General features: G+C 40.5%; 1 protein-coding gene and 1 long non-coding RNA gene across 3 annotated transcripts in view; one reads left to right on the forward strand and one right to left on the reverse strand.

The window, feature by feature from the left end:
* LOC148477854 (uncharacterized) overlaps positions 1–12,319 on the forward strand; it is a 44,338-nt gene extending 32,019 nt beyond the window's left edge. For both annotated transcript variants that reach the window (XR_015872464.1, XR_015872465.1), the window contains exons 2-3: positions 5,483–5,743; positions 11,592–12,319. This is a non-coding gene — a long non-coding RNA (uncharacterized LOC148477854). The remainder of the gene's footprint in view (positions 1–5,482; positions 5,744–11,591) is intronic.
* Positions 1,738–12,678, reverse strand: part of LOC148477855 (putative DBH-like monooxygenase protein 2) — a 119,045-nt gene continuing 108,104 nt past the window's right edge. Inside the window, exons 12-13 of the mRNA XM_088456066.1 lie at positions 4,433–4,547; positions 1,738–1,818 (exon numbers count right to left, since the gene is read on the reverse strand). Coding sequence (XP_088312192.1) covers positions 1,738–1,818; positions 4,433–4,547 — 196 coding nt within the window. The remainder of the gene's footprint in view (positions 1,819–4,432; positions 4,548–12,678) is intronic.

Below are 12,678 nucleotides of genomic sequence, written 5' to 3' on the forward strand. Positions count from 1 at the left end.
GGTGTCATCCATCATATTCTAAAGATCTGTCAATAGGATCAAACTACTCTAAAAGTGGAGGCAGGGGAAACATTCCATTCTTCTTGTTTTGACACAGGATGTCTGAATACTATGTAAATACTGTAAGCACATTTTAATATTTGTATTAAGGACTTTTTAATAAAAAAATTATTGTTAAGGATTTTGGGTACTTACTAATGTTTGGCCAATTGGCCATTTTCTGGGTGTCTGTTTGGTGAAGGGTTTTGCTTTAGAAAAATCACGATTCCAGTGGCTTCCTTGGAGAAGTGAAGGCTACGAGATCGCCACTCTCTATAGAAAAATTATCTACATTATGGACTGAACTTCCCATCTATACAGTTGGATTTTTATAAATTTAGCCCTTATACGGACCCTGAAGTACGACATCGCCTTTGGACATTTTATTAAAACTTGTGTGATTGAATCCATTTAAGATTGTGTTGCGCCCTCTGGTGTATATGTATGTTTATATATGGGATGTAGTCATGTGATCTGCGGCTGCAAGACCGCCAGTCACTATCTCGACAATGGAATGCTGGCTAGGGATTTATGATAAGTGTCGAAATACAGATGCATATCATAATCCTGATGCCGGAACACCGAAGATGACATCCCAAACTAAGGTAAGTCTGGGGCGCCCTTAGCGTTAGCCGCGTGGGGGAGGGTTAGGAATAGGGAGTCTAGCGGGGTTAGGGTTAGGTTTGGGGGGGGGAGATTAGCGTTAGGCACCACTACGGGGGAGGGTATAGCACCCCCTGGGGGGGTTAGGGTCAGGCACCACTAAGGGAGGGTTAGGGTTAGAGGGGGGGGACAGGGGAGGTTAGAGGGTACTTACCTTCCTCTGTCGGGATCTTGATCCTGTCTGGCATCCGCCGTCGGGACTTGAACTGTAATTTCATTACTTATATAGGCCTAGAGTTGTAGTCACATTGTTAATCTGGCCCTTCTGGCTATGTAGATTTGCCATTTAATTAAACATATTGGGCCTGATTCAGCAGTGCAATTGCACTGCTGATTCCTGATTATCGGACCCATTCACAGGCAGCGGCATTTAAGGAGTGGTGCAGGGTCGGCCCTGTTTTCTGGTAGTGGCAAGCCCAGGGACTGCGTTGATCGACGCAGTGTCCTGGGCTCACAAACCGGGCCAGCTGGCATAAGCTGAGGCTTACTGAGCTGGTACGCGGCCCGGCGCCATACACCATCGTGACCATCGATCACCGATGGTCGCGATGGTGATCCCAGCATGCGGCCTCCGTTGCAGTGCTGGAATCGCAAATGCAGCTGTGGGAGTCATACAAAGCTGCCTGCTTGCATACATCATATCTATAGCCTGCGTGCAGCTTTACAATTGCGATCATTACTAAATCAGGCCCATTGTCCTCTACATTTGTATAAATCAGAATCCTATAGTTCCTCTTTACTGCAAATAATTGTTGATTGGTACCTATTCCACATTTTGTCATGTTCTGTTTGCGTCTTAAGAGATCCATATTTTATGTATCTTTGAGAGCATTTCCTTGTCCGGACACCAGAAATAGCTCCCAGACTGGATTGTGCTTTCAGCCCCTTCTTTGTCCTACAATAAAATGTCCAGTAGGAAGTTTCTCTCCTACGTAACTTGCACCACGATTAAAACAAAAGACATTTAAATGATCTAAGAAACAACATCCACTTTATAGATAACTGGAGCTCCATTAGTGTGTCCATGCATTTTATTCAGGGGTTGTCTTTCTCACAAGGGTGAGGGGTAGGAAGAAAGATCGGTGGTAAAGGGCTTGTCTCATTCAGTCTTTTACCCTGGAATTAAAATGATAAGAAGAGACACAGAATGAAAATTAACAACCATAAATAGACTAGTGTTTTCCATCTGCTGACAAATCTACCATTGGTCCAGGCAATATAGAACATGTTGGTAAATGTGGTTGGAAGGTGGCTGCATATGATCATTGATTTTCCATTTTTATCTATCGGTTTCCTAATTTCTTGATGACTTCTCCACCTGATTTCTCCACTTTCTCTCCTCCACCATCCCTTTCATCATCCTGGGGTTCTTTAATGTCCTGATTGACAATCTCTCGAACCCTACCACCTCCAAACTTCTCTCCCTCTCCTTCTAGTTTGGCCTCTCTCTATGGACCACCTCCACCTCTGACATCAACAATCATTTCCATAACCTGGTTTTCTTGCATCTCTGTATTGTTTCTGACTTTCACAACTTCCTCATCTTTATGACTACCACCTACTCTCCTTCAGCATTGCACCCGCAAATGCACCCTCTACCTTATGTCCACTCATACTAGCAAGAATTTAATGCCCTTGACACAACCAGTTTTTCCTTCTCTCTAGACTCTTATCTCTCCTCCATACTACCCTTATTTGCTATGACCAAGCTATCATCATTTATGACCATGCTCTCACTACTTCCATGGACTCTGCTGCTACAGTTGTTACCATCAATTTTCAACAGTCCCCTCCCCAACCTTAGCTTTCTATGCTGACTGAATTTATCCAATGGTTCTTTGCTGAGCACCAATGGAGAAATTTAAGCTCTCATGCAGACTCTCAACTTTATTCTATCATTCTATTGCTCAATTTTCTCACTCGTTAGACAAATACTACTTAAATGCCCTCATCTCCTCTCAGGTCTCCATCCCTCACTGCCTCTTTGCAACCTTTATCTCCCTCTCTACTCACTCTTTCTTTCCTCCTCCTTCAGTGTGCTTGATTTTGTCACCCACTTTACCTCCAAAATAAAGTTAATCTAGCACAGCATCGTATCACTTCAGGCTCCACCATCCCCTTCCTTCCGATTAGGCTGCCAAAATTGTCCTCCTTCATCCCAGTCTTGCCCTTGTACTTCTCACTACCCTCCACCTGTCTACATTTCTCCAACATCCTCCAATCTCTCACTCCTGATCAACTTATGTCTCTTTTGGCACCCTCCCTTTATCATTTTAGCATGCCCTAGTGTACCCCAAACCTAAGAAACTCCCTCCAACCTCGTATACTGCCATCCCATCTTTTTTCTCCTTTTTGCTGCTAAGTTCCTCTACTAGGTAGTATATATTCACCTCACCTCACTCTTCTCATTCCACTCCCTCCTAGACCCTCTGAAGTCTGGCTTTCAGCCTCTTCATTCCACCAAAAAACTGCCTCCATTCAAGATCACTAATGACCTAATCATTGCCAAGTCCAAGGCTAAATGGTTCACTTGACTTAGAGTAACAGTTGACCATGAGAACATGTGCCATCTATAGGTGCATGCCAGGGTTTGGAGGTGTCATTGGAACCAGGTGGTCAGTGTTTCTAAAAAATAACTGTTGGCATACAACATTTCAAAGTAAATTCTATTGAGGTTAGTGTATATCTTTCCTGGAGCCTTTGGCAACCCTCTTGATTCTAGATTGGACTGACTGGCAGGGTCAGACTGGCAATATGGCACTTCTGGCAAATGCCAGGAGGGGATGCAGTCAATATCTCGACCGCAGGGATCCCAGGGGTCAGAATGCCGGCGCTGGAATCCTGACAACTGTCAGGATCCCGGCTCCGGCATCCCGACCCCTGGAATCCCGAGGATAAGTAGCAGGGTTAGGGGGAGGGTTTGCATTAAGGTTAAGCACTAGGGGGAGGGTTAGGGTTAGGCACTAAGGGAGGAGGGTTAAGTTTAGGGTGCGGGGAGGGAGAGGCTAGGTTTAGTCACTGGGGGGAGGTTAGGTTCAGGTACCAGAGAGGGAAGGTTAGGGTAGGGGTAGGGGGAGGTTTAGGTTTAGGGTGCGGGGAGGGGGAAGTTAGGTTTAATCACTGGCGGAAGGTTAGGTTCAGGCACTGGGGAGGGCAGGTTAGGGTAGGGAGAGGGGTAGGGTTAATATACCTACCAACAGGTGTTGGTATCCTAATCCTGTCGGGATACCGGCATCAGAATCCTGACTGCCAAAATCTCAAGCACGGGCTTTCCTTACCCATCCTGCCAGCAAGCCCAATGGCCAGATTGGCCATCCAGGAGTGAGAAGGCCTGGCTATATGGCTAAGTCTGCCTGTGCTCTCTCCAGCCAGCTTGCTTAGACTGGGGTATGTCAAGAGGTCAAGACCCCGTGGCTTGCCCCTTTCTAGGTGTGGGATGAATGTTGGAGCATATTACAACCCCAGTCCATCCCTGTTTACTGACAATTAAATTTTACATTACATTATTTATCCCACCTCTAGTCATATCTTCTTTCACTTCACCAAAAGTGTTTGCACATTTCCGGGGGTAAGTATGTAATATAAGCTTATCACAGTAATAGCTGTTATTAGTGGCTTTGCATAGAGTACGGACAATATATACATCACATTAAGATAAAGGAAAGTTGTTCTCAGTCGCCCCAGGCTCTATAGAAAAAGGTGAATGGTGGTTGATAAGTTATGTACACACCGCACGATTTTCAGTAATCGCAAGAACATTCGCTTCAGTGACTGCTCGCTGGGCAATCTCTCTGCTCTCATCATCCCACTCCACATTATCAATGTTCAGAATGGCATCCATTAGGCTGAAAGAGACATTAGGAGGGTATCAGAGAGAGATGGTTTGTGCAGCAGAGAATACAGATAAAAAGCAAATGAAAAGAAATGTAAACAAGTTGATTATACAAACTTTGGGCCTGATTCAGACCCACTCGCTAAGATGCGTTCGCACGCAGCCAGCCGATTGTTTGCATTCTGCGCATGCATACGCATTGCAATGCACGTGCGCGAACCAGTGTGGGTGATCGGGATGCGTCCACTCACAACGTAAAGTCAACCAAGCTGCATGAGTGACAGGAGAAGCAGTTTGAGTGGGAGAGGAGGTGCGAATGCAGGCGTGCCTGAGCGTCCTAACGCCGTTTCAGAGGTGTGTATAATTAAGTGGCAGTGTCATCGTGCACATCACATGGCAGAATTTACACTGAAGTACTCGCAGTGCTTGCGGTAGGGTATGGTCAACCACAAGTGCTGCATATCCATCCGATGGTACTCGATGTTACCTATGGTTGCATACACTTCCTGGAGATAACGTGCGCAAGTGGGCGTTGATAAATCTGTTATTAAGCTATCCGTATAAGACTCCATTTTGTAACAAGATGGATGATCTGTGCCTGTGAAGTTATTCATAAGTTTTGAATTGCAGATTATAGAGTGATTTTTGCTAGTCTGAGTTTCAGAAGACCTTGGCTTCAGTCGATGTGTTCTAACCAAGATAAGCTTATGAATAGAATATGTATTCTATTCTGTTATGCCTGTCTCCCATAACTCCCATCCTAAGACTCCCCTTACTAACCTTGGAGAACAATAGATGTTTGTACTTACTGATACTATGCATGTTACATTTTTTAGAACAACCTCCTTGTAAGAAACGCTATAAGATTTGTGTACCTTTTGAATAATACAACAGAGATGCTTGAACACTGACAGGGTTTGGTCTAAGTGTTATTTCTCTGTCTATCAGCTGGTAAACCTTAAAAGAGATATCTCGATCAGGAGGTCTGACACACAATAATGAGCTTTGGCTGGTGATTACCCACAGAAGATTAATTACGATCTATCACTTGGAGGTTCCCATTCCGAGATTTCCTGTGCCGATCCGTGGGCGGACACGTTGGGAGTGACCGGGACAGTGGATTCTAACATTAATCCCGGGATGAGTGGTATTCTGCTCAAATTAGACTGCGCTGTTTTGGAGAACTCCCGTGTCTGCCGGGGGATTCAGGTATGGATATCTATGTGTCTCAGACTCTTGGTTTTGTTTTACATTTTGGGTTTTGTTTTATGAAATGACAGGTCTAATGAATTTTTAAACATGTATACAGACTATAGTCCTTATAGATTTACATATGAGAAATGCAAATGTGTTGTTGTGTTTAACAGTCTAATAATTAGTTTCCCTGATTAGCATAAGTATTGTCCCTTGATACATCTTGTGATCTTTATATTTCCAGAGTAAATAGACATAGAAGTACCTTTAGTTTGTTGGTAGGTTGCTATATTGATGGAGATTATCTCCAGACTATAGTAGGAGAATTTTGGAATTTGTTTATAACAATTTTGCCAATCAATCTACTTAATATTCCAAAAGTACGGTCATAGTGTGCCCAGAACTACTAAGGAGACCCACTTTAGCAACAGATGGTAAGAGGGTTGTAGTAAAACCCACAGAGTAGGCTTTAGGAAACCCACACACACACAAAACAGGGTTTAGTAAACCCACACACAGAGAAGGGTTTAGTAAATCCCAACAAACACAAAAGGGTTTAGTAAAACCACGCACACACAAAACAGGGTTTAGTAAACCCGCACACACAAAACAGGGTTTAGTAAACCCGCACACACATATTGGGTTTAGGAAACCCACAGAAATGAGTAATGTGGACAGCAAACATCTGTCCAGTTGTCAGACCCCCATGGATATTATACGTACAGTGTTAGGTCCTGGGGTGACAGAAAGAATGGAAATGGCACACTTGATCCGATTAAAATACAACAGATACGTAAGTTACATGGCTCCTGCATAAAGAGTAACAAACGTGAAGGCAAACTTTTCAATTGGATAAAAGTGTTAAAACAGATCTTGTTAAAGAAAGAGTCACAAGAAAGGGAATAAGAAATTAATTGTATGTACTTTAAGGATTATTTTGAACAAACATCTCTAAGGTCAGTAGGTCCAAATTGTTCAGTAAAGACTATTGCTAAAAATAAATAGTTATGCCCTGATATAGAATGTCAAGCATGTGATGATTTGGAATTGTGGTGCTGTAAATTGTAGAGTTTGTAGACTGAAGGTATCATATACCGAACCCAGAAAAGATACCAGAAGTTGGAATGAAAATAAGAAATACATAGATCCCTGTAAGAAAAATACATAGAAATGTGAGCATCCTCAATAAACATTGTGGAGAGTGCTAAATTGTTTATGATTGTAAATGTAAAGAGAAGTGCAAGTATCAATTGCAAAAGGTAGATTACAGAATAAGTTGATGAAATTTCGGAAATTTGTTAAAACATCTCAGTTTAATCCAATGTGTTTGGGGACACCCATACAATGTAGTGGCTGAGGTTTTTAAAAATAAATTGATTTTGAATCAGATGCTGAAGTTTTGCCATTGTGTGTTTCTGAGAATTCTGACAGTCTCCCGTTAAGAAATTCTGAAGGGAGGGGGAGTGAGGGTTAAGGAGAAGTTGAAATTTCAGGTGATTTACACACAGCAGTTTGTGCAGAAATTAGTGGACTTAAGAAGTTATTAACGTAGAAAAATACATAAATCAAATGTATGTTCAAGTAAATCTAAATGTGAGGTTAGTAAAATTTCCAAATATTTAAAGGTATGACAATTGTTTTTGTCTTAGATAACCTTTTATATGCATAGTTCACAAGAGGCTCAGTGAACATCGTTGCAAATGCTAAACAGGCAGTTTTAGTGACATTTGCAAATCAAAATTGGTTTTACTTTTTGCTATGGGCCTTTGTTTTGTTGCAAAAGTGTTTTTATTTTTTGCTATTGGCATTTATTTTAATGATACTGACATGAATATGTATAAATGTTATATGGTTGTGATATTACGCATAGACAAACAAGCATTGGAAGATAGCCCCCAGAGTCATCTACCTCTCAATATGACCAGTCATAGAGTCCCACAATCTATTGTGTCCATCTGGGTCTGCTAAAAATGTTATTCAGTTCAAATTAATCTCACCAGAACACTTGACCTCCCCTGTAGTCCCGGCCACTGGCCTGGATGGTCAAATGCAGTATTTACAAAAGATAAATCCATTGCAGATTACTGTAAATAATGGTGTAACATTAGAAGACCCAGTTTTTAGTCTCAAATAACTGCCCTCTTAATCTTTAGAGGCAGATTTATGGTCAGCATTAAATGCTACAATAATAGACAAAGATGGGGAAGTAACTTTAGCTTCCAAACCAAGACTTCTTAGAAGAATAGCCTTTGATACAAGTAACACACATCAATAGACCTCATTAATGTTGTTAACACTGAAAGTCTATACTGAAATGAGATGTTTGCTAAAGTCCCTGATATGTTATGGGTACAGGGTAAAATAGATATAAGGCTACTGCCCATTTAAAAATTAAACTTAAAGCTAACATGTGTGGCCAGTTAAACAGTACCCTTTAAAATCAGATCAAGTAACCAAATAGGTAGAAGGTTACATGAAAGTAGGGGTATTTAGGGAATGCCGTTCCAGTTGAAACTTGCCTTTGTTCATTATTAAACAGAAAACCCAAAATGCAGATGGATCACCCTCCTTTAAGATGATTCATGATTTAAGAGAGATTAATAAAAGGATACAGGTTTAATACATCGATTTTACCTAACCTGCACACCTTGTTGAATGGCATACCACCCACCTCATAGTTTTTTACTGCGATTTAGTCCCTAACAAAAGAAGCAGTATGCTTAGACTAAAATGCCACAAGGGGGCGGTACTATAAGTCCTAATGTTGAAGCGATTTGCTTTTTGCCAGTGCAATCAGATCGTTAAACGATATGTAGACGATCTACAGTTATATGTTAACTCGAAACAAAATTATAAAGTATTTAAAAATAAATTGCAATCCATACAGACAAAAATGTATTATTTAAGACCTCGTATATATAAAAACTTACATAGAAAGACAATGGAAACTGTATTTAAATAAATTGTAACTTTTGTATAATGCAAACAAGGCATTAACATATGAATAAATTGAAGTTTATCATGTTGTAAAACAAGATATTATTAATGCATCAGCATTGGTTTTACCTGATTATAGTAAGCCCTTTATACTGTTTTGTCATGAGTCTAACTTAAATGCTCATGGGGTCCTTGAACAATCACATAGAAACTCTTGTCACCTAGACACTATTAAGTGCTGACATAGTGTTAGGACACCGCTTAACCCTTATAGTATCACATAAGTAATAAAATCCTGAGTAAAGCTTAAAGAAAGCATTTTTCTATTGTTAAGCTTAACGAAATATGAAGTAGCTTTGTTGTACAAGTGATGTCACTCTTAAAGGTACAATGGTTGAATCCTGCTTTCACAGGTTTCAAAAGATGGGAGGATAGAGAATAATTATAAAATAACAGTAAATAGTGACAGTGTCAAGGAAGACACTGGAAAAATATACAAACTTTTTCTTTTTCTGATCATGATTGTGTTGAATTAATGAAGCAGGAATCATTGTCGTTCCATACACAGGGTATGTTGGCTACGTCAGAGCACTGTCTACTGCATTCCAGTTATCCCAAAGGCTTGTAGTGATAAAAATGAGGGTAAACTTGAGAGACTACACCCAAAGCTGAAGTTAATAGACTGGTAGACCAGGCCACATGTGTTGCTGCCATAAGTCACTGCTCCCAAGGGCAACCCACTTATGTGGTAGATCCCGCCTCCAAGATTGACTTAAGTACCCTCACAAAGCTCCAGGTACAAGCTCCAGAGGCTGAGAAAAGCAAAGCTAGGAGCTAAAGACAAATGGTGAGTGGGGGGGAAGGTCAATGTTTATGTCTACCAAAAGCACTTTACCCAGTTATGACCCAGATAATACATGGTGAGGTGCACTTGGGGAAGGATAGAATGGTGGCTATCACCAATCATAATTGGATAGCTCCGGGTTTTGCACAGACAGCACAGCCCTTTGTAACGGAATGCCTAATATGTGCATTGAACAATCCAGGTAAGTCTATCCCAACCCCTTTGAAATGTACTCCCCAGACTCAGTGTTCTTTACAAAGGATACAAATTGATTTTATACCACTGCCCAAATGTTCCGCTTGTGATGTCCTCTTGTATGAGCCTCATCAGTCACTGGCCTGGAGGGTAGGCGTGTTGGAGGGCAGATGCAAAGACAATGGCCAAGGTAATTAAGGTAATTAAGAAAATCATGATTAAGGTCATCTGCAGATATGGTGTACTATGTATCAATCTAACAAACAATTAAGTAAAATACATAGTTAGGAGTTTTCTTCTATTCTAGTCCTTTATCTTGATACAGGTATCCACTGTTTACAACCAGGAGATTGGATGATAATTTGGAAATATACAGTACCAGGAAGGCTATTGAGCCCAGATTTGAAAGTTTATTCCAAATCCTGATGAGTACACTTATTTCAGTGAAACTTCATGGGAAGGACACCTGAATATATACCTCCTATTGCAAAGTCTAAGGGGAGTAGAAGTAATTTGATATTGTGATTAGATACATGTTTCTAGGCCCCAAGCCAGACAAAGGCCTGTGGAAGTGTATATTTTGCTTTGCTTTGTTCTAAGTTTAATTTTAGCGTTAAAACTTTGAGTTTTTATTACAAGTATTAAGCTGAGTAATTGCATGTATGGTGGTATATCCAGAGATGAAGCAGTAACAATATCTAGACTCAATGTTTAGTATGATCACAATATAGAAGCTTTAGCCGAATTGTTTAATAATGTTACAGATGAAATATTTGATGTGCTTAAGATGATCACTAATGAACTACAATTTAGAGTAAAGGTTATTGGACAGTTTAGACTGATCCTTGAGTACCTTACAGCTACTTGATAAGGTATGTGTCTTTTATTGTGAAACTAGCCTGCTGTAATGTATGTATGTGTATATGTATATATATATATATATATATATATATATATCTGATAACTTTTCTGACCTGATACACGGATACATGAAAAAAATCAAGGAACTGAAAGACCAGTTCAGGGAAAACACACAGTAATCCAGAGTATGATCTTGATGATAATGAATGGTTTTCCTAATTAAAAACAAACAAAGAAATGGCAGCTGCTCAATCAATCTGGTAGTACTTTTTTCAGGTGCATGAAAGGGAGGGGTCATACCAAGTAGAAAAGAGAGGGGGGTTTAACCCCCTATTGTTCCTCAGCACACTGAATTATACTAGCAACAATATATGAACACTATATGGTAATAGAATTTCAGAGATATTAGTTGCTGCTAGGCCTCGTCAAGGCTTCTCTGTCATTAGCAGTCCCTACACTAAACGGTTCACGTCCGGGGCGCAGAGCACCCCAAAAGAACTATTATTCATGTAATTTTTCACATATTTTAACCCCTTAACACTTAGTAATTACTTGCACACTTCTATACTTTACACTGCACTGTCACTCTTTTTCCATTTTTCGTGTGATGCCCTGGGGGAGTCCTGGGCTGGACGTTATTTTGGGGTGCTCTGCGCCCCGGACGTGAACCATTTAGTGTAGGGACTGCTAGTGACAGAGAAGCCTTGACGAGGCCTAGCAGCATCCCATGTATTTGCAAATGCATGCAACTAATATCTCTGAAATTCTATTACCATATAGTGTTCATATATTGTTGCAAGTATAATTCAGTGTGCTGAGGAACAATAGGGGGTTAAACCCCCCTCTCTTTTCTACTTTTCCTAATTAAACCCAGCTAAATGATTTAATGAATTTAGTAGATGGATATCAGGAATTCTTTCAATTATTGATAAAGGTTTAGCTTTGTTTATAATCATTTATATTGCTATAAAACTTGTTATTTTTCTGATTAAGGAGTTATTTACACTTGACTGTTGTTTCTCCAAGGAGACTACACTAAAGGCCTTGATGATAGCTCAAGTCTATGATAACATCTATGCCTAAGGCAACATTCCAAGTTGTACCATTTGTGGAACCAGCCTCATTGAGGATGACAAGCAAACATGTGGACAATGCAATATCATCATTTCCCTGAATATTCATGACAAGATAAAAAGACAATTAGAGACTGAGGGCCATGGACTTGCTTTATGGGGAATGGATCAATGCGTAATCCTATGTATAGGTTCCTGTAAATGGGACTTGTATGTATATGTACCTATACTTAGTGTAGCAAGAGCACGTACCTCTTTTGTAGATAGTATAGGATAAAGTTATGAATAAAAGATGGGAAAATGATAAATCTGTTATTAAGCTATCCATATAAGACTCCATTTTGTAACAAGATGGATGATCTGTGCCTGTAAAGTTATTCATAAACTTTGAATTGTAGATTATAGAGTGATATTTGCTAGTCTGAGTTTCAGAAGACCTTGGCTTCAACATATGTGTTCTAACCAAGATAAGCTTATGAATAGAATATGTATTCTAAACTGTTATGCCTGTCTCCCATAACTCCCATCCTAAGACCACCCTTACTAACCTTGGAGAGCAATAGATGTTTGTACTTACTGATACTATGCATGTTACATTTTTGAGAACAACCTCCTTGTAAGAAACGCTATAAGATTTTTGTACCTTTTGAATAATACAACAGAGATGCTTGAACACTGACAGGGTTTGGTCTTAGTGTTATTTCTCTGTCCATCAGCTGGTAAACCTTAAAAGAGATATCTCGATCAGGAGGTCTAACACAAACAATAATGAGCTTTGGCTGGCGATTACCCACAGAAGATTAATTACGATCTATCAGAGTCTTTAGACTGGCTGGTGGGCGTCTGCATACACAATGTGATCGCACGTCAAGACAGTAGGTGTGCTAATGCCTTGGCGTGCGATCGTCTGCCTTGACGAATTTGCATACGCATGGAGCGAGTGAACGCATCTAGCGTAGCGTTCCCGCTAGTCTGTTTTAGTGGGGCGCGGTGTCCTGCCCTCCTTCTGGAGGGCAAAAAGCACCCTACCCTCCAGAAAG

The sequence above is a fragment of the Taudactylus pleione genome, unplaced genomic scaffold (genome assembly GCF_031769625.1).
Source record: "Taudactylus pleione unplaced genomic scaffold, aTauple2 ptg000685l, whole genome shotgun sequence".
NCBI lineage: Eukaryota > Metazoa > Chordata > Amphibia > Anura > Myobatrachidae > Taudactylus > Taudactylus pleione.